At 38.7% G+C, this 20,136-nt stretch overlaps 1 protein-coding gene across 1 annotated transcript in view; it reads left to right on the top strand.

Moving 5' to 3' along the window:
- The first annotated feature begins 364 nt into the window (after window positions 1–364).
- PPP4R2 (protein phosphatase 4 regulatory subunit 2) overlaps window positions 365–20,136 on the top strand; it is a 53,238-nt gene continuing 33,466 nt past the window's right edge. Inside the window, exons 1-2 of the mRNA XM_045808100.2 lie at window positions 365–637; window positions 1,636–1,717. Coding sequence (XP_045664056.1) covers window positions 604–637; window positions 1,636–1,717 — 116 coding nt within the window. The 5' untranslated portion in view covers window positions 365–603. The remainder of the gene's footprint in view (window positions 638–1,635; window positions 1,718–20,136) is intronic.

The following is a 20,136-nucleotide window of genomic DNA, read 5'->3' as shown; positions in this document are numbered from 1 at the left end:
GTGGTCGATACTAGTGCCTTCATTGCACGGACCGGGAAAGTAAGGCTCAGAGAGAGGCTCAGTAAATTGATCAACATCACACAGCTAGCAAATGGCAAGGACTCAATCTGGGGAGTAGGCTTGCTGCCGCCCCCCCCACCCCCCCCACCCCCACCCCCACCCCCACCCCCACCCCCGGCCGCGTCCATTCCGCTTGCAGTACAGCGCAGGCAAGCCGGGGGCCAACGCCAACAAGAAGGCGGGGCGACCGGCGCCTGCCGGGTCTCCGGCACTGCCCAGGGGGCACGCCTCTGCCGCGCACGCGCTCTCGGGCTCCGGGTCGGGGCGCGCGGCGGGCGCGAGGACGGCGGCGGGGAGCGTGCGCGCGGTGACGTGCCGGGCGCCATGTTGGAGGGCTGGTGGTAGCGGCTCGGGGAGGTGCTCGCTCTCTCGGTCTCGCTCTCTCGCTCGCTTCCCCCGGCTCCCTTCGGTGCCCCCCCCGGTCGCCTGCGTGCCGGAGTGTGTGCGAGGGAGGGGGAGGGCGTCGGGGGGGTGGGGGGAGGCGTTCCGGTCCCCGGGAGACCCGCGGAGGGAGGCGGAGGCTGCGAGGGACTCCGGGAAGCCATGGACGTCGAGAGGCTGCAGGAGGCGCTGAAAGGTGGGGGTAGCTGCCCCCTCTCCCTTCCTCCTCACCCTCCGCGGCCCCCTCTCCTCTCTTTCTGGGAAGGGGGCTCCGAAGGGCCGGGCCGGGCTGGAGCGGGGGTGGGGGGGGCGCTTCCCCGGCTCCCATCCCCCTCCCACCTCCCCAGGGGCGGGGAGCCCTGTGGGCAGCTCCCTCCCGCCCGCTCTGGGCTTTGTGTCGGCTGCCGGCGTCTGGGCTGGGGGAGGGGAGCCGGGGAAGCTCTGGTAGGGGCCCCAGCCTCTCGCCCACCTCTCCAGGGAGAGGTCGTGGGCCCGCAGCCCCCTTACGGGTAGGCTACGTTTTCCGTCAGGCCCCCGCACGCCAGGCGTCGGGGTGAAAGAAAAAGTAGAAGGTGGGGGGGGGGGTGGGGGAGAGGGCGGCAGAGCAACTTTAAAGTGTCTCAGGAAGTCTTTTACAGAGCTTCTGAAGTCATTCCTCCACGCGCCCTAATTCTAAGGTGGTCTCCTTCCACGCAACAGGCTTGAGAACGGTGGTTCTCAAACTCAGAATAGCGTGTGATTTCAGCGTTTTCACAATTATGCATTGACATCCAAAATTATTTGGAAACGGCTACGTGAGGTAGCTTCAGTTTCTTAACACGCAGATTTATGAACTTTCCCTAGATAAGCAATTTACGGGGGTTGAGGCCTGGGATTTGTATTTTAACTGGTGTCCCAGATAAATCTGATGTTGGTGTTCCCCCGGACCACACTTTGAGAAACACTGCATTAAGGATGATTTGTGGAGAAGTTGAGTGCCCCCTTCAGGAGGATTCTTGTTACAACGTGAAGAGACCAGTGTTGGAAGTAGAACTTTGAGAGTCGGAGGTGGATATTTGGTTAAGAGGCTTTTTTTTTTTTTAAACTGCTTAATATTTGAGGAAGAACTGGGAGAAAAGTCTGTTTTTATAGTGCGCTGGAAATGGTTGATGGACTTTGAAAATACTGATAATTTTTCTTTCTTCCCTTATTTAGATTTTGAGAAGAGGGGAAAAAAGGAAGTCTGTCCTGTCCTGGATCAGTTTCTTTGTCATGTAGCCAAGACTGGAGAGACAATGTGAGTTGAAAACATGTATTCCTTGTTATGTTCCCAGGTATCATTCAGAATTGCTTAGGAGAGGGAAAGAAGTGTATTTCAGAAGAATTGAATAATCTTTGTACAGCTGTATAAGCTCCACTTATTTGAAGCATTTACTGAGCGCATATGCTTTATTTCCCTTATGCATACTCTGTAATGAGCGTTAAAAGTTTGTTAAAGTTTTCTTTATATCTGTGCTTTTGTAGATTTAGAATTTATTAGTCTGAAGAGCTAGAGAAAAGAATGGCTATCCCGTTATGACCCTTTTGGCCCTAGCAGGCTTATTTCCAGAATTTTGTGGCTTTGATTATGTCTTAATTTTTTTTTTGTTGGTGGTATTTTCTCATATTGTTCTGTATCCAACCTTTGTTGTCATATTTATATATGTGGGTGTTTGAAGTGTCACTTCTATTTATTCTCCTGAGGACTTAGGGTGATTATCTGACAAATTCCAGATGCTACAGTTTTGACTGTCCTGTAAACTTTCTAGGATAGCTAACTTGTTACATATGCTCAGGATTTTATTAGGCTTGTTTCCAAATGTTGTGAATGTGAAACTTACACTGTGAAGTTAGGACTGTTTTTGTAAGTACCGTTCCAGTTCATTGTGTGTGTAGTTTGTGTTGCAGGAGTTGTTTTTGTCATCACTAAGTTAATTTGTAGAAAGCAGTGCAGATTTGGTGACTTCCTTTGTACTCTTTTTTTTTTTGTAGGGGGTGGGGAGTAGAAGGAGAAAGGGTTCTTTGGGTGCAGTGTTACTAAATAAGCTTTCTTTTGGCTCCCCTAGGTCTGTCTATTTTTAAAATTCTTTTTGAGGCCTACTATGAGTGTAAGCTTCAGCAAGTGATGTATACTTTCTTGGGCTTTATTAGCAGATGTTCATTTCTCACAAGATTCTCTTGTGGTTGTAATATATGTAGCCTTCTAATAACTAGGCTAATTTTAGAAAGGAAAAAAGACCCTCTGATTTAGTAGTCACGTAGATAAGCTGAGTCTCCGTAGTGCTTTATTAAAATTACCAGTCAACTTAAGAATGTGTCTGTGATATTTTTATTTATTCCACTTAAAAAGTGGAACCCTTTAGGAGAAAAAGCTCTATTTGCCTCTGAATTATAGTCTCTCTTAGAACATCTTGATTTTAAAAATTGATGCAACATAACTAACTGGTATTTATGTAGATAAGCTTAAAAATGACTAGTTGCCAGCTTTCAAAAATAAATTATCCCTAAATCATAAATTCTTAGATTGCCTCTATTTCTTTCAAATTGTTAGTTGGTCCAAACTTCTCTCCCTACAATATCAAGAGGAGAAGCTTTTACTTTCAGAGTTTTGATACACAAGATTATATCAAACTATTTGGAGATAAATACTTAAAACCTCTTCTCCTTATCAGGTCTGTACAAAGTGTCTTCTCTTTTGATAAACTACGTTGGCTGTAAATAGTTGAAAACTTCTGAAAGAAAACTTCTTAATATCCTGTCAGACTGGATCACCATGTGGCTAGGGAAATTTAACCTGATTTTTGTGGACAATTACTTTGTCTTGATAGAGGACTTAAGTTCTGCCATCCCCTTTCCAGGCCCCCCCCCCACGTTTTTTTACATTTATTCAAGTATTTTGTATTAAAATGGTGGTGTTAGATTCTTTATAAAATTTGGAAAGTATTTTTAAATTTGTCATTTACACATTTAGCTTTAATCTTTTTTTTTAATCGACATGAGCATGCCTTTTGATTCTGAAATTTGCAAAGTTTCTGTCATCCATTTATGGTTAAACTGAGCTTTGTCTAACTTCTGAGATTTTAATAAAATGAAAAGAACAGCAGATCAGATCTCTTTGGTGTTTTAGGATGGATGGATTTCTTGAGATAAGAATTCCATAGTTTTTGTTTTCATTGATACATTATAGCAGGAAATCATTTACAGAAGAGCTATATGGACTTTGTTTATGGATGAAAATCAGTGACAGCCTAGGCTATTTATTTTTCATTAAAAAAGCCCAATTTGACACTTGTGTTTTTAGCTTTAGAGAGATTTTAAAATTATAGTATAGGTTTTTACTGAGCAGGAGGTTGTAGGAAAATTTTAAAGAGTACTGGAGCAGTTTTCCTTTTTGGTCTTTTAAAAATTACCTGTAAACATCTAATGTAGGAAGTTGGGAAAGATGCTAAGACCTGGCATACTAAACCGTAATGAAGACAGAGATTATCTGTCTAAAACAATCCCCAAATTTGTTGGTTTTGGCTGCTTCAAAAAATTATTTTTATGTTGAAAAGGTTACTTTGTCCTGAAAATGGGACATTTCCTTAAAGGATGCTTTACTGAAGGTAACAGTTTGTAACTTAATGCCAAGTGTATATTATGTGCTGAATAAAAAGAAACATGGGGTGAATTTCAGTCATGATTTTGAACATTTGATAGGTTTCAGTTGTGGATTTAAACATTTGGTAAGTTTTAGTTGCAGTTACTCTTTTTGATGGTCATACTGTCCCACGTTTGGTCTGTGGGAGCCTCTTTCATTTGATTCCAGAGTCCTTTTGACTTGATTCTTAGTAGCCTTTGATAGTATCCATAGTTTGTGGTATTAGAATATGGTCTAAGCTCAGTCCTGCTCAGACCTAGAATCAGACATATCTCAAGAAGCTGTGTCTTTTAGTGGGAAGTGGTGTTTAAAGACTACAACCTGGAGACGAAAGATGCTTATATTACTGAGTTAGTAATTGTTTCTAACCTCTTCAGTGGACAGAACTAATAAAATACTAAGTGATTCATACTGATGCTTCCAATTCAAAATCAGGACTACAGTGTTTTACTTCTTCCACCCCAACAATTCTGGTTCTCAAGGACACGGGAAAAGTCTAATAATACCAACATCACCAGTGTAATTACTAAGAACATCAGAATTGTTCATATACTCTCCCAATTTGTAGTCCCCATTTAAGAAAAGTAGTTGTACTAAGTTATCTGAGCATATAGCTCAGAAGTCTCTTTTAACCATCATTTACTCTTACTTTTATAGTAGCTCTGTGTCAAATGCTCACCGCTAGTCCTTAGGTCAGTATCTCTAATCAGGTTGGTTGTCTGAAGTTCATTTTCTACTAGAGTCTTTTGGCAGAGCTCATGGGAACATTTCCTGAGTTTTTATATATTATTAACAGTTAGTGTCCTTTATTCTTGTAGGTCATTTTGGAAATCTTTGATTCTCAGTTTTTGCCCTTGAGTAGCTTAAATATGTTAATTCCATTGTTTCCCCAAACTCAGAGTTCCTGTCACAAATCAGATGATAATCTAATTTTCTTTACCTTTTTAAAAGCCACATACTCTTCTTGCCTAGATTCCCAAGGAATTTTTTTCTGTTGAGTGCAGTAATTTTTCTGGACTTTTGTTTTAGTGTTGGGCATTTTGGGTCAGTATACTCAGGTATGTGGTGTGCTTTTTCAATATGTATTTTCAGATTTTTCTTATCTTTTTTTTTTTTTTTTAAGATTTTATTTATTTATTCGACAGAGATAGAGACAGCCAGCGAGAGAGGGAACACAAGCAGGGGGAGTGGGAGAGGAGGAAGCAGGCTCATAGCAGAGGAGCCTGATGTGGGGCTCGATCCCATAACGCCGGGATCACGCCCTGAGCCGAAGGCAGACGCTTAACTGCTATACCACCCAGGCGCCCCTCTTATCTTTTTTTTAATTTCAGGAAATAAAATTATTTCCTTTGGTTTTCTTTTTCAGGGACTCCTTGTATTCCTATGTCAACCATCTTTGTGCATCTTCAGTATTTATTTTGTCCTGAATTCTTTTTCCTTATTCCTGTTTTTTAAAAAAACAGCTTTGTTGAGGTACAGTAAACTTCATTTATTGAAAATACGTAATTTGCTAAATTTTGACATCTGTACTCAAACTTTGACCACACTCAGGATTGTGAACATATCCATTCATTATTCCCAGAAGTTTCCCCATGCCCTTTTGTAATCTTCCTTCTCTGGGTGTGCTCCTCTCCCCTCAGGCAACTAAAGATAACTCTTTTCATCACTTTAGTTTGCTTGTTCTAGAATTTTATATAAATGGAATCATACAGTTTGTATTCTTTGGCTTCTTTTACTCAGCATAATTGAGATCCATGTTTGGATATCAGCAGTTCATTCCTTTTTATTTCTGAGTAGTATTCATTATATGGACATCCTACAGGTTTTTTTTATACATTCACCTGTTGATGGACAATTGGATTATTTTTGTTTTTTTTCTGTTATCAAAAAAGCTGCTATGAACATTTGTGTACAAATCTTTGTATGGACATATACATTCTTTTTTCTTGTATAAAAACCTAGGGGTGGAGTGGCTGGATCATATGGTAGGTGTATGTTTTACTTCCTGAGAAACTGCCAGACTGTTTTCTAGAGTGATTGCACCAGTTTGCATTCCCACCAGTATTAATGGGAAGTGAGTTAAGGTTCTCCACATCCTTTTCAACATTTAGTATGGTCCTTCTTTTTTGCTATAGTCATTCTATTAGGCACATATTGCAAAGTGGTTTTAATTTGTATTTCCCTAATGACTAATCATGTTGAGCATCTTTTCATGTGTTTATTTGCTATTCCTGTATCTTTGGTAAACTGGTTCTTCGAGTCTTTGTCCATTTAAAAATTGAGTTGTTTTCTTATTGGTTTTTGAGAGTTCTTTATATGTTACATATACAAGACCTTTATCTGACATAGGATTTACAAGTCCTTGCTACAACTTCATGGCTTTTCTTTTCATTCTCTTGATAAGTGTCTTCAAGGTGAAATTTTAAATTTTGTTTTGATTTTTAAAAATTTATTTCCTTAAAGAACTCTTACTGTGATATCTGTTATGTTCTTTCATTCTCATATACTAGTTTAGTTTATTTCCTGAAGTAATTCTTAAAATTTCTAATCATTTGCCAAATTGTGTTTTAAAACTCATTTTCTGAGTTTCTCTAATTTTAACTTATATCATTTTTCTCAGTGTCTTTATCTCATTTTGAAATAGTATCATACAGTTTTGACTTGTTTTGGACAAGTCTTTCTAGGTTCCGTTCATGGTCTGTAGGGATATTTGTTCCCCTTACTTTTTTCCCTTATAATTACTTTGTACCCGTTTTGACGTTGATGTTTTTGTCTTGTACATTTTTACATGAAATTAGTTTTCCTGACCTTTGAGGAGGAAATAGGGTTCAGAGTAGCTTTTCTAATTTCACAGAGCTCTCTCATTGTTTTTTGTAAAGTGTTTAAGAACATGGAATTTGCTTTCTGAAATTTCCAGGTTCTCTTTTTCACTCCTACTCTTATTTGGACCCTATCTTTTCTTCATCTTTATTGTCCTTCTCCACATACTGGGGTCATCTCTGGATGGGAGCCCTGGTGGGTCACTTTCAGGATCCTATTGGAGCAAGACTGCTGCTCTCCTTCAGCTTTCACACTGGGTTCCTTTTGTTCACTCACTAGTGGAGTGGGCAAAACCCGTTCAGTTCCAGTTGCTGTTCTCAGATTGACCCGTCATGATTTCTAGTGAATGCTTGTTCACGGTTTCGTGGTTCTTTGATTCCAAGGCCCTTCAGGTGCACAATAACTTCTACTTTCTGTTGTTTAGAACCTGATAAGGTACACAGGTCATCTGACTGTCACTTTTCTTAACCTTCTATTCTTTGGGATTTGTGAGGTTCGCTACCTTCTCAGCTGGTTTTTGTGGTGTTTTGTTTTTTCAGGTAGTTTTATTGTAAATGTTTTTGTTCATTGGTTTTTTGTTTTGCTGTCTAGTTATGTCTGATATTTGGGGTTTTGGAGAGAAAGAAAGCTATAGTACCACTGTCACCCTCTCATAATTATACTTCTTATGAAAACTTGTTAATTTCCTCATCTATAAAATAGAAATAATAATAGTATCTCATAGTATAAGTACTTAGTACATGGAAAACTTAGCACATCGCTTGGTAAACAGTAAATGCTCAATAAATAGTAGTTATTGTGTTGACAGTGTTTATATTGAGTCAGCTTTGTCCCCACCCCCCTACCCGCCCCCTGCAGTTTCAAGTTCTTTGTGTTGAACAATTTTGACATAACAGTAAGAAAATAAAAGTTAGGTTACTTAAAAGTAGTTATCAACAGCTGAGACCTCATTGTTGTAAATAAAATCTCCTTAAGTGAATGAGGCTGTTAGATCCTTCTTCTGTGGGTTTCTTTTTCTTTTTTTTTTTTTTTAAGATTTTTTATTTATTTATTTGACAGAGAAAGAGACAGCCAGCGAGAGAGGGAACACAAGCAGGGGGAGTGGGAGAGGAAGAAGCAGGCTCATAGCGGAGGAGCCTGATGTGGGGCTCGATCCCATAACGCCGGGATCACGCCCTGAGCCGAAGGCAGACGCTTAACCGCTGTGCCACCCAGGCGCACCAAAGTCCTTTTTTTTTTTTTTAAGATTTTATTTTTAAGTAACCTCTACAGCCAACGTGGGGCTTGAGCTCACAACGCTGAGATCAAGAGTAGCACGCTCCACCCGCTGAGCCAGCCAGGTGCCCCCTTCTATGGGTTTCTTGAGGGAATTTTGTTGTGTCAAAGTAGTATTTACTGAACATGGTTTGTAAAATGTCAGTCTCCCGGGACTCCTGGGTGGCACAGTTGTTTGAGCAGCTGTCTCTTGGTTTCTGCTCAGATCATGATCTGAGTTGGGGCTCTGCTTGGGATTCCCTCCCGCTGCCCCTCCTGCTTATGTGTGCTCACTCAACCATTCTCTCTCTCTCTCTCCCCCCAAAATTAAAAAAAAAAAAAATCAAGTCTCCTATACTGCCATCATAATATTTGCCACATCCTTGTAACATCAATATAATTATTTAATACTCTTCCCTAGTTTGGCTTTTTTTCCAGATTTTTTCAAAATAGAAAAAAAATTTTTTTTTAAGATTTTATTTATTTATTTGACAGAGATAGAGACAGCCAGCGAGAGAAGGAACACAAGCAGGGGGAGTGGGAGAGGAAGAAGCAGGCTCACAACGAAAGAGCCTGATGTGGGGCTCGATCCCAGAACGCCGGGATCACGCCCTGAGCCGAAGGCAGACGCTTAACCACTGTGCCACCCAGGCTCCCCAAAATAGAAAAATATTGTAGAAGTTAAGCCTTCATTTTACCCCTCCACAGAAATATAGTCACTATGTTAATTTTTTCTCCTTGTGAGAAAGAAGATCTGAAACCACAGATTTGTTGCATTAGCTACATCTTTCTAAGTCACTTTAAAATCTATAAATACTAAAATATGTACTTAATACGAATTTTCTGTGTGCCACCTAAAGTCCTGTCCTGTATGACCATCGCAGTGGTATGCGGAGAAAGCATGGTCGATTTTCATTAAATATTAGTTATGTGGATGCACTTTTGTTTCAAATGTTCCAGTAACTGCAGTGATTAAGGTATGAACATGAAGAAAATTGTAGTCGTTTTCATTTGTTTCTTCATATCATGGTATAAACCTGATATGTCATGTATACTGCAGAAAATCTATTGATTAATGCATTGGAAACTTTGCTAACTTTGTTTTCTGAGTAGAGTTCAAATTTTTAATCTCTTTGGTGTGCAGGTGAGCTCATATTTTCTATGTTCAGTCCAGATTTTTACTAGTAGTTGGCTAGTCCCATAATTTCATGAGAGTTAGCATGTGGTAATATCATTCTTGGAAGGAGCATGGCTTGAATTTTGAATTTAGCTTGGCGACTTCTCTGTGTGAATTTGGGCACATTATTTGTGAGCTTGTTTCTTCACTGGAAAATGGGGTTTATACATATAGTTGCCTCAGCTTTTCTGAGGACTCAAGTAAATGGAAGGATGTAGTTATAAATATTACAATTTGGAGTGAAAATTAGAATTGTCTATATGTTGGGTATAAACAGTGAATTTGGTTTAAGAAACAAGTCTGAAATATACTTTATGTGGGAAAGAGCTCTGGTTTGAGGCAGGAGAACACAAGACCTGGGTTTGAATTCCTACCTTTACCACTTACTCTGTGACCAAGGCTGAGTTTTCTGTGCTTTAATTTCCTCCTTATACATCTAAAGTGCTTAATACAGTGACTGGCACACATTGACAACCCCCTCTCATCCCCACCCTCTAAATGGAAGCTGCTGTAACTACTTATTTTATTTCGCCTTTTTTTTTTTTTTAAGATTTTATTTATTTATTTGACAGACAGACATCCAGCGAGAGAGGGAACACAAGCAGGGGGAGTGGGAGAGGAAGAAGCAGGCTCCCAGTGGAGGAGCCTGATGTGGGGCTTGATCCCAGGACCCTAGGATCACACCCTGGGCTGAAGGCAGCCGCTTAACGAGTGAGCCACCCAGGTGCCCCGTATTTCGCATTGTTTAAATCACTTAAATGCTCAGTTTACTAAATGCTCAGATACTAAATGAGGAGCTTGTAGTAGATAATCTCCAAGGTTCCTCCAGCTTGAAAAGCTTACAGGAGTCTGTGTTGTGGCAGTAGTTACCTGGGGGTGGTATTGCAGCAATAGTGATAAAGAGTGGAGAATGGTGTGCAGTGATAGTGGTTGATGTTAAAATGCTGATGGTGAAAGATGTTAACTGTTGGGAGTATGTTGTAGAGGTGACTGGTTTGGAGACCAAAAAAGAAAAGAAAATGGAGAATCGCATTGTGTATACTTGGGTAAGAAAGACCAGTCATTGTTACCACTTTATTCATCAGAGCCACAGAGAGGTTCACAGAATGCCATTCTTAGTGTCAGCTGTATACACACCTGTGGTTTTTATCTACATCCAGAGATCTCTTTGTGCCTGCTGATTGATGAATGCATCAGTTCATAATGCTTATGGACTGTTACTGGAAGTCTGTCGAAAACTTCATGTTGCTTCAAAACATCTTATTAGTAAAAAGTTAGGGTTTCATGATCCAGAATTTACTGTGCTTTCCTTCTGTTTTGTGGACTGTAGCTCTTTTACTTTAATGATATGGGAGTTTGTGAGCGAAAGTGTGTGTGTGTCTGTCTGCATCCTTCTGCCTATATCTGTCTTTCTATACCAAAATCAAGTTTCAGTATCAATAGCAAAAACAAAACAAAACACAGAACCCTTAAATGTATTCAGTGACTGAAACAGTATAGACAGTTGAAGAGGAGAATGTTGGCTGTTGTTTAATACATATGTCTGTGAAAGCATTTTACTTTAAAAATACCCAGTGGATCTGAGGAATATATTTTAGACCTTCATTTTTGCTAGGCCTTTACATTGCTCGTCTTTGCTTTCTCTGGTTTCACCTACAGCAGTCCTGTTTGTATTATCAGGCTGCCTGGGTTTGGCACTGCTTGTGTAGAATCTATCTACCTTGTGTAATAGGCATTTCTGTAACCCAAGCTCAAAGTCCATTCCTAGCAAATACATTGAATATTATTGAGAGATTACATCATTGACTGAATGTGATAAATAGTTAAGTGTCAAATTAGTAATGATGTGGGGCGCCTGGGTGGCACAGAGGTTAAGCGTCTGCCTTTGGCTCAGGGCGTGATCCCGGCGTTGTGGGATCCAGCCCCACATCAGGCTCCTCTGCTATGAGCCTGCTTCTTCCTCTCCCACTCTCCCTGCTTGTGTTCCCCCTCTCGCTGGCTGTCTCTATCTCTGTCAAATAAATAAAAATCTTTTTAAAAAATTAGTAATGATGTAAAATAATAGTAATAGTGCCCCTAGTGCTTTTTCAAAATGTGCCATATATGTGATAGTTTAAGTAGGGCTTTTTTGTTACTACTTACGGATGTGACTTGGTGGGGGGGCGGGAGAAAAGCTTTATTGAGAGGCTCCATGGTACAGTGAAGATGCTCTTGGAGGTGTATTTGTCAGGGTATCTCTCTTGTCTCTGTGCTTATAATCTGTTTGACCCTAGCTTAGAAGACAGTCTTGGTGAAAATTCTAGTTTCATTATAATCTACGTGAATGACATGATGGAACAAGTTAGTTACCTAAGCCTTCTATGTCTTTCACTCCCCAGCTGAAAATGTGAACAACACTTACTTCACAGAGTTTTTTGAAATAGCAGGTATTCAGCAAATCTTAGATTTCTTATTTTGTTTGTACGCTGATATGAAAATAAAAATTAGTAGTACTAAAATAACATTTAATACCAATTTTGATACTTAAAAGGTTTGCAGCTTACTAAAATGAAGTCCTATGAATGAAAACATATTGACCAGGTACAGTGATCTTTCTTTAGGCCCAAGACTTTCCTAAATCTTATTAAGCCTCTTTATACTTGTGACTGAGCTAGTTAGTCAGTTTGCTTTCCAAAACTTTGCTTTGGCTATTTTATTTTCCTTCTTTGCTATAACTAGATCTGACTTAGAATTTTTTCAGACGTACAGTACGTTGTACTTTCTTTTCCTGTCTCCCTGTGATTTGTCGCGGCTCCTTGCAGGTTCTCGGTATCTCTTGAGTATTTTTGACCCTTTTAAAATTTTATTCGCCTAATGTTACTTATTGTATGTGGTGCTTCTCAGTACTCCTTCATAGAGTCTTAGATTGATTTTTAAATTGTGAACCTGAAATTGAGATTTATCTTTAAGGGACTAGAATTTTAGTGTTAAGAATAAGACTTTAGGGGCGCCTGGGTGGCGCAGTCGTTAGGCGTCTGCCTTTGGCTCAAGGCGTGATCCCAACATTCTGGGATGGAGCCCCACATCAGGCTCCTCCGCTAGGAGCCTGCTTCTTCCTCTCCCACTCCCCCTGCTTATGTTCTCTTTCTCGCTGGTTGGCTGTCTCTGTCAAATAAATAAATAAAATCTTAAAAAAAAAGAAGACTTTAGTGTTAGAATTAAAGTGGTTTTTGTGCATACTGAGACTTACAGAACTTAAAAGTTTTGGGGCGCCTGGGTGGCACAGCAGTTAAGGGTCTGCCTTCGGCTCAGGGCGTGATCCCGGCGTTATGGAATCGAGCCCCACATCAGGCTCCTCCGCTATGAGCCTGCTTCTTCCTCTCCCACTCCCCCTGCTTGTGTTCCCTCTCTCGCTGGCTGTCTCTATCTCTGTCGAATAAATAAATAAAATCTTAAAAAAGAAAAAGTTTTAGGACAGTGCATCTGGTGAGGGAGAGAATTGGAATTTAAACTCAGGACTTCTGACTTTAGGTCCTCTCATAACCTGTACTTATATGCCCGTTGTCCCTTGTTGTCTTCTCACATTTTTCCTCTTTACTGAAGCACTCTGAGAATTCTTTTAAAATCTTTAGAATTTGAAATTATGCTTTTGACAGGAGTTTGTTACTAGTTATTTCTGAGATTTCCTTGCTGCTTATCTAATCCTGACCTCATGTACCTGCCCATCTTTCCTTTCCTTGTGGCATACCATGATATGACCTTCTAAGCCCTGACACGTCCCATAGATAGTTTCCTGGGGATTGTGGCAAGTATGGGGAGGCTGGGTTGTGGTAATTTGTGATTTAAGAAAAAATGTGTCAGGAGATATTTTATTGGAAGAGTCAGTAAGGTAAATTACTTGATAAACCCTTAACAGTTGTGATTTAGACTATTTTCCAGTAACCTCAAAGGCTGAAAATTTTAATAATTATAATTTTGCAGAGGTGTAAATTTGAAGCATTATATGTGATGAGACTGATGTATATTTTAGTTGGAACTATGAGCCTAGCTTTCTTTTTAATATATGTGTTTTGGATTTGTTATTCTTAATCAACCAAAAATCTTAACCTGTCAGTATTGGGAGGTAGGTGGTAATATTTCCATTTACAGGGGTTGAAACTGGAGAAAAATATGCTATAGAAGGGTTTGAAATTCGAGAAGTATAAGCTATTAGGAGTACATTTATAGTTTTTGCACTATTGTATATCTCTAAGAGGGAGGGTGAGATAGCTTCTTAACTGATGAAATATTTCTATTCAGAACTGTTTTTGTGTACTAAAGTGAATTTGATATTTTTCGAGATTGTTTTATTCTGGTCTTATTTTAGGGATATTGTCCATGGTAACTGCAGGGTGATTTTTGAGATTATGGCTATTTTGTCTCAAAGTAGTTCTGTATCTGGAGACAAGTCCACCTTTTCTAGGGACTTTGCACAGCAGAGTTATTTCTGCAACGAGTAATCTTGAATGTGGGTAGAATGTGGCCTGGTTTTCTTTTTTCCTCAGTAAGTACTGTTAGTGAATTCAGGGTTTTCCTGTTCATGAGCTATTGTAAGACAAGTAGTCTTTTTCTCCCTCCTGTATAGATATTGATAGCTCTCCAGTCTTGTCCTGTTTATTTTAGAAGGTTCATGGGGATACTTGTCACTTTATCCAGTTTTTTTGTAAATATCGTCGGTGACATTTGATTCTGCTGTCTTAGCTGCTGTAGGATATGACAGAAATCAATGTCACAGTCAGGATGTGGTCACTTTAAAAATTATTTTCTGAGAAAATACTAGGTGAGTGAACAGGTGGAAAATTTTAAATACTTAAAACTTTCAGTCTTAAATATTTTAAGTATCTTGAATATGGAGACTATGATACATACATTTTCTGTTTACATCCTTATTTTGGTTAAGGAGAAATTTGGTGAGAATAACTGCATATTTAGTTTAATGGATCACATGAATTAAATAATTATTGTGCCCATACTGTGAAAAAACTCATGTACAAAGATTATGGAAATCAGTACTGCTTAGATAAGCTTGTCTCATTAAAAATTTTTTTTATTATGGAAGTACCAACAAAAAATCAAACTATACTTTTAACCTGTTTCTTATATATTAACAGAATTTTTCTATGTAAATGTGTGTTAATTCTTTTAAACAAACTATCAAACTCCTGCAGTTTGTTTTTTGTTACCTGTTGTATTTGGATATCTTTATCAAAACACAAAAGTTTGCCTCATTGTTTTTAGGGGTTGCATAGTATTCCATTGTTTGGGGTATACTGTAACTTACTTAACCTGTCCTTTGATGGTTTTTAGGTTGTTTACAGTTACAAAACAATTCAAAAAGTGCTAAAGTGACATATTTACATTGACACAGATGCAAGAATGGGACGTATAGGTTGCCGTTTATGTGCATTATTATTTTGTCAGGTATTGCCAGCCGGCCTTCCAAAAAGTTTTTTCAACATACGCATATATACCAGCACGATATGAAAGTTATTTCTCTACCACTGTAAGCACTGAGCATTATTAGGCTTTAAATCTGAAAATCTGATAGATGAAAAATGGTATCTCATTTTAATTTGCTTCTATTTTGTGCCTGCATCTTTCATTTTGTTTATTACCAATTATAGTTTCTTCCTCCCTCATTTATGAAGTTATGATTTGTTTTTCATGGTTTTTGCTAGATTATTATTGATAAAAAAATAAAGTAGCCTGATGAAGTTACTTCTAAATAATAAGATGTGTTAGGAATAATTTGAGCTTAAGACAGTTTCAAGCAGCAAGTTGTTTAAAAAAGATGGTCATGACTATATAGCAAAGAATAGTCTTTTTAATGATTGGAATGAATTGTTATTTCTGGCATATATCTGTCTTTTTAGTCACATTCCATAGACAAGTAGTCATACTTATCAGTAAAAGAGACTTCAGATACAAAGTATGAGCTGTGTCTTTTTTTTTAATGACTGTATTTGAAATTTTGTCCTTGTAAATTTTTTTTTTCGCAGTCTGGTTCTGGCCTGTTTCTTTGTAAATAGGCCAAAACAAACCAGTTATTTTGAGGGGAAAAAACTACGTTTTGCTCTTCGGTTGACTGAATACTGAGAGCACTCTGAGATTGCAGAAATGTCCTAGAGTCCTGATACTCAAGCAAGAAGAATAAAAATCCAGTCCACAAAACGGATTTACCTTAAGATTGTTCCTACTGTTTTAAATTTAGTTGTTATTTTTTTAAGACACTATCAGATTTTTTTTTAAAGATTTTATTTATTTATTTGACAGAGATAGAGACAGCCAGCGAGAGAGGGAACACAAGCAGGGGGAGTGGGAGAGGAAGAAGCAGGCTCATAGTGGAGGAGCCTGATGTGGGGCTCGATCCCAGAACGCCGGGATCACGCCCTGAGCCGAAGGCAGACGCTTAACGACTGCGCCACCCAGGCGCCCCTAAATTTAGTTTTGAATAAATACATTCTTAATTTAAATGTAAGTAAAATATTTAATCTTACCTATGGTGTTTATGTAAACTTGTAGGACTTTGCGATAATTAACAGTAAAACTAATTGAAGATGTTTGCAATTTTGAGATGTGGGCTTTTTCTGCAAGTTTGCATTTAAATCTGTAATATTTGTTTTCATTTTCCTTTTCAAAAATTTACAGCAGTGGTTCTTGACCAGAAATGACAATGACTAGAAACATTTTTGGGTGTTACTAGTGGGGGAATGCTGCTGAGAATGGGTAGTGGCCAGGGATGCTGCGCATTGCACAGGATAACTCCCAACAACAAAGTATTATCAGACCCAAAATGTCAGTGGTGCCAAGATTGAAAAATTCTGCTTCATAAGAAAAAGCATGCATCAAGCTTTAAAATGTGTCTCATAGTTTGTTCTTTCACCTGTGAAATAAAAACGGTGATGGGTATGATCAAGATCTTTAACCAGGTCTTCTAGTTTTATCTTTTGGAATCCTATTTGAGAAACTTAATAAAGTTTAATTTTGAGAAATAAATGATTATTTGTCGAAGATTCAGAGTCTTATTATAAGTGTTGTTGTTCTTGATTTTCAGTAGAAGTAAAAGTCTCAGATATTTTCCTCTTATCTAATCAGATATTTCCTGGAAAATTCTGTTGCTCCTTTATTCTCACACTCAGAACACTTCTGACACTACATGTGTGAGCTTTCTTCCCTATACCGAGTAATTCTATGACACCAGCTGAATGTCCTACAATTCAATTCACTTCAGACACTGTCTACGTGGGGTTAATATCAGATCTCATAAATTAAGGGCTTAATCTTACAAGATTGACGTGTCTACCCCTTCAGATGCCAGTCACACATCTGGGTTGTTACCTGTGGTTTGGATCAGCAGGTTAAAAATCAGAGGTTTCCATAACTTGCTCCTTGGGTTCCGTTAATTTGCTAGAGTGGCTCACAGCACTCAGAAAAACTGTTTACTTAACTAGATTACTGGTTTATTACACTGGATATTGAAGGATACAAATGAATAGCCAGATGAAGAGAGAACATAGGGCGAAACCTGGTAGGATCCTGAGCATAGAAGCTTTTGTCCATGGGGAGTTTGGGGTGCACCACCCTCCCAGCATGTGGATGCATTCTCGTTTATGATTTTGGAAGCTCTCTGAATTCCATAGTTTATAGATTTTTATGGAGGCTTCATCATGTAGGCACGATTAATTATTCACTCCACTTCTGGCCCCTCTCCTTTTTCTGGAGAATGGGGAAGGCTGTGCTGAAAGTTCCAAACTACTAACCTCACTTGGTCTTTGTGGTTACCAGCCCCCATCGAAGAGCCCATCAAGAGTCGCCTCATTAGAATAGAAGCTGTTTCTATCACTCAGGAAATTCCAAAGGTTTTAAGAGCTCTCTGTCAGGAACTGGGGCCAAAGACTAAATAGAACAAAAGTTTGTCCTAGCACCCCTGTTTTCAAGGCTTTTAGGAGCTCTGTGTTAGGAACCAGGGACAGATATATATGTATATGTATATATGGTAATATATAATTTGTGAATAATTATTCACAACTATATCCATTAGCTAGCTTTGTTGGACAAGTCTTAATATACATAGGGGAGAGAGAAGCTTTAATTCTTCATTTCTTCATTTCAGTAAGAGTGGCTTTGTGTGTTAATATTAGCTACTCTACATATACATAACCTGTAATTTCCCATGACTTCTGCTCATTGGTAGCTTGGCAACTCTGTATTTCAGGGGCAAAATCACAGGCCGAAACTTGGCTGATACATCAGTGGGACATTAGTGGTGGCAGTGTTGACCACTTCTTCTACCTCCAAAGGAGCTAACTGCCTTAGCCTCTGGAGAAGTCTTCTGCAGACTAACCCTTGAAAGGGAAGGGTTAGATACATTGAGTCTGGAAATGGTGAGAGAAAGATAAATTTGTTATTTCTGTCTTTCAGATTTAACTGCACATTAAAGTGAGGACTCTCTTCATTATCCATGCATTTCATAAACAAGCTGATAGGATCATGGCAGAAGTTGGAAGTATAAAGTGGAGAGGCCTACCAAACCTGCATATTTTAATGCAGTTACTAATAACACTTCATTAAATATGGTACAGGTGGTAAACTGGGTGGAACACCAGGTGAACAGATGTAGACCAGGACTATTCTAACTAGGATGTGTGGTCACTCTGTTCCCTTTGAAGTCTCCCTTGTTAACATTACTAGTTAATATCATTCCTTCTTACATTTTTATTCTTCCAGTGAGGCAAATACTGTCTTACTCATTAAAATTCTTTCTTGATTTGGGTTCTTCTTACGTATCCAGTCTTTTCTTTTGGCACCTTTCTAACTTGCCCAAATTATTTGCATTTCACTGAATATGCAGTGCTCTATTTTGCTAGTATTAAATTCTAATAGCATCTTTCTGTTGGTTGCCTCTGATAGTCTTCCTCATGGCATAACCTCCCCTTGTCTTTTAAGATTGTTCAGATAGCTCTATTCAAATACATAGTAATCTGCTGAAAAGCTTTCTCAGATCCCCTTTTCTTAATAGAAACCACCATATTTCTGACATGCATTGATCGCATCTTTTATTGCAGCTGTTTGCTTACTAATCTGTTTCTGCTTGTGGTTTCCCAAGCGTTGAGGGGGCTGAAATTGCCTTGCTGAGAATGTGACGTGAAGTAGATAGCTGGATTAAATATGTAAATGGAAGAAAAAGTAAAATCTTGTCTTCATCTGTTAAAGAAGTATTCTTTCTAACTTTAGAAAATAATAGAAACTACTGTGTCCAAATCTCGAGATGTGTATGTGAGAGAGAGGGAGGAAGGGAGGGAGAGAGAGAGGAACTTGGTTTCTCTTCTCTTTCAGTTTCCCTATGTCTAGATTCTGTTTATCCTTTGGGGACTCTGCTTGTGTCTAAGCCTTTCCAGATGTTCAAACAATATAGTAGCTTTGCCTTCATAAATTTCCATTTATTGTTTTCTGTTCTATGTTATGGGTATTTTAATACAACAATTATTTCTCTACCAAGCTGGGCTCTTTAGAGGTCATAATTTGGTTTTTGATCTTTATATACTTCTGTAGTATATGTCACTGTTTCTTCAGTAGTTGATTTGCTGTCTTATCTTACGTCACAATAACAAAATACCATAGATTGGATGGCTTCAACAACAGAAATTATTTTCTCATAGTTATGGAGGCCAGATGTCTGAAATCAGGGTGCCAGCATGTTTGGGCTATGGTGAGGACTCTCTTCCTGGTTTGCAGAAGGCCACTTTCTTGCTCTGTCCTCACATGGCAAGGGGAAAGGAGAGAAGAGGGTGGGTGTGTGAGGGAGGTGAAATAGAGAAACATCAAGCAACCTCTCTTTCTGGTGTCTCTAATAAGGACATTAATTCCATCATTAGGGCCCCACCCCCATGATCTCATCTATACCTAATTGCCTCCCAAAGACCTCATCTCCAAATACTGTAATTTTATGTGTTAGAGCTTCAACATAAAAATTTTGGGAGAACACATTCAGTCCATCACATTTGCAACTGATTTGTGCAATTAGTACATCTTTCTTTTTATATTACTGATTAGATTCAGGTATGCAGATATATTCTTGAAATTTTTGAATTTCATTGAGTTTTGTGAAGTAAATATTTTAGGTGTACTCTGTTTAAAGGAAAACAGGGAAGAAAAGGGGCTGGGATTTATTGAAAGCTTACTACATGGTAATTCATATTATATTCTACATAAGATGTGCTGGTGTGAAATTTTCTGAATGTCGAAGTTCCTTTTGTTACCTTCTTCTTACCGCTTAATTTTTGTGTAATTTTTGATTGTGCATTGTTTGCTTATGTTCCTTCATTCCTTCACACCTCTTAAGATGTTACTTAAGTCAGCAGATATTTGTTAAGCATATATTCTGTGCCAGGTTCTGTGCTAGCTGCTGGGAATGCAGTGGTGAGGAAACAAACCATAGTTGCTTATAGTATTTATTATTTTGGCATTACAGTATTATATTTCATATGATATTTTGCTTTCTGCTTTTTTCAGTATTCACCTGTATCAAATATGTTATCTTCATTTTTAAAATTAGGGTGGGGGGAACTTTAAGTGTAGTTCCTTTAGAGAGTAATTTTTTTTCAGTTGACCCTTAAATTATCATATGCTATGAGCCTAAGACTAATCAGGTATAGAAGGGGTAAACCAATAATAATAATAGTTTTTGTCATAGAGTTCTGATTTTAGATTTTGGGTAGGGAGAGAAAAGCTTTAGTTTCAGGAGATAATAGCCTTATAATGTATCAAG

Source organism: Ursus americanus, chromosome 14 (genome assembly GCF_024610735.1).
Source record: "Ursus americanus isolate L20-20 chromosome 14, mUrsAme1.1.p, whole genome shotgun sequence".
In the NCBI taxonomy this organism is placed as follows: domain Eukaryota; kingdom Metazoa; phylum Chordata; class Mammalia; order Carnivora; family Ursidae; genus Ursus; species Ursus americanus.
This window is presented reverse-complemented; position numbering and strand designations above follow the sequence as displayed.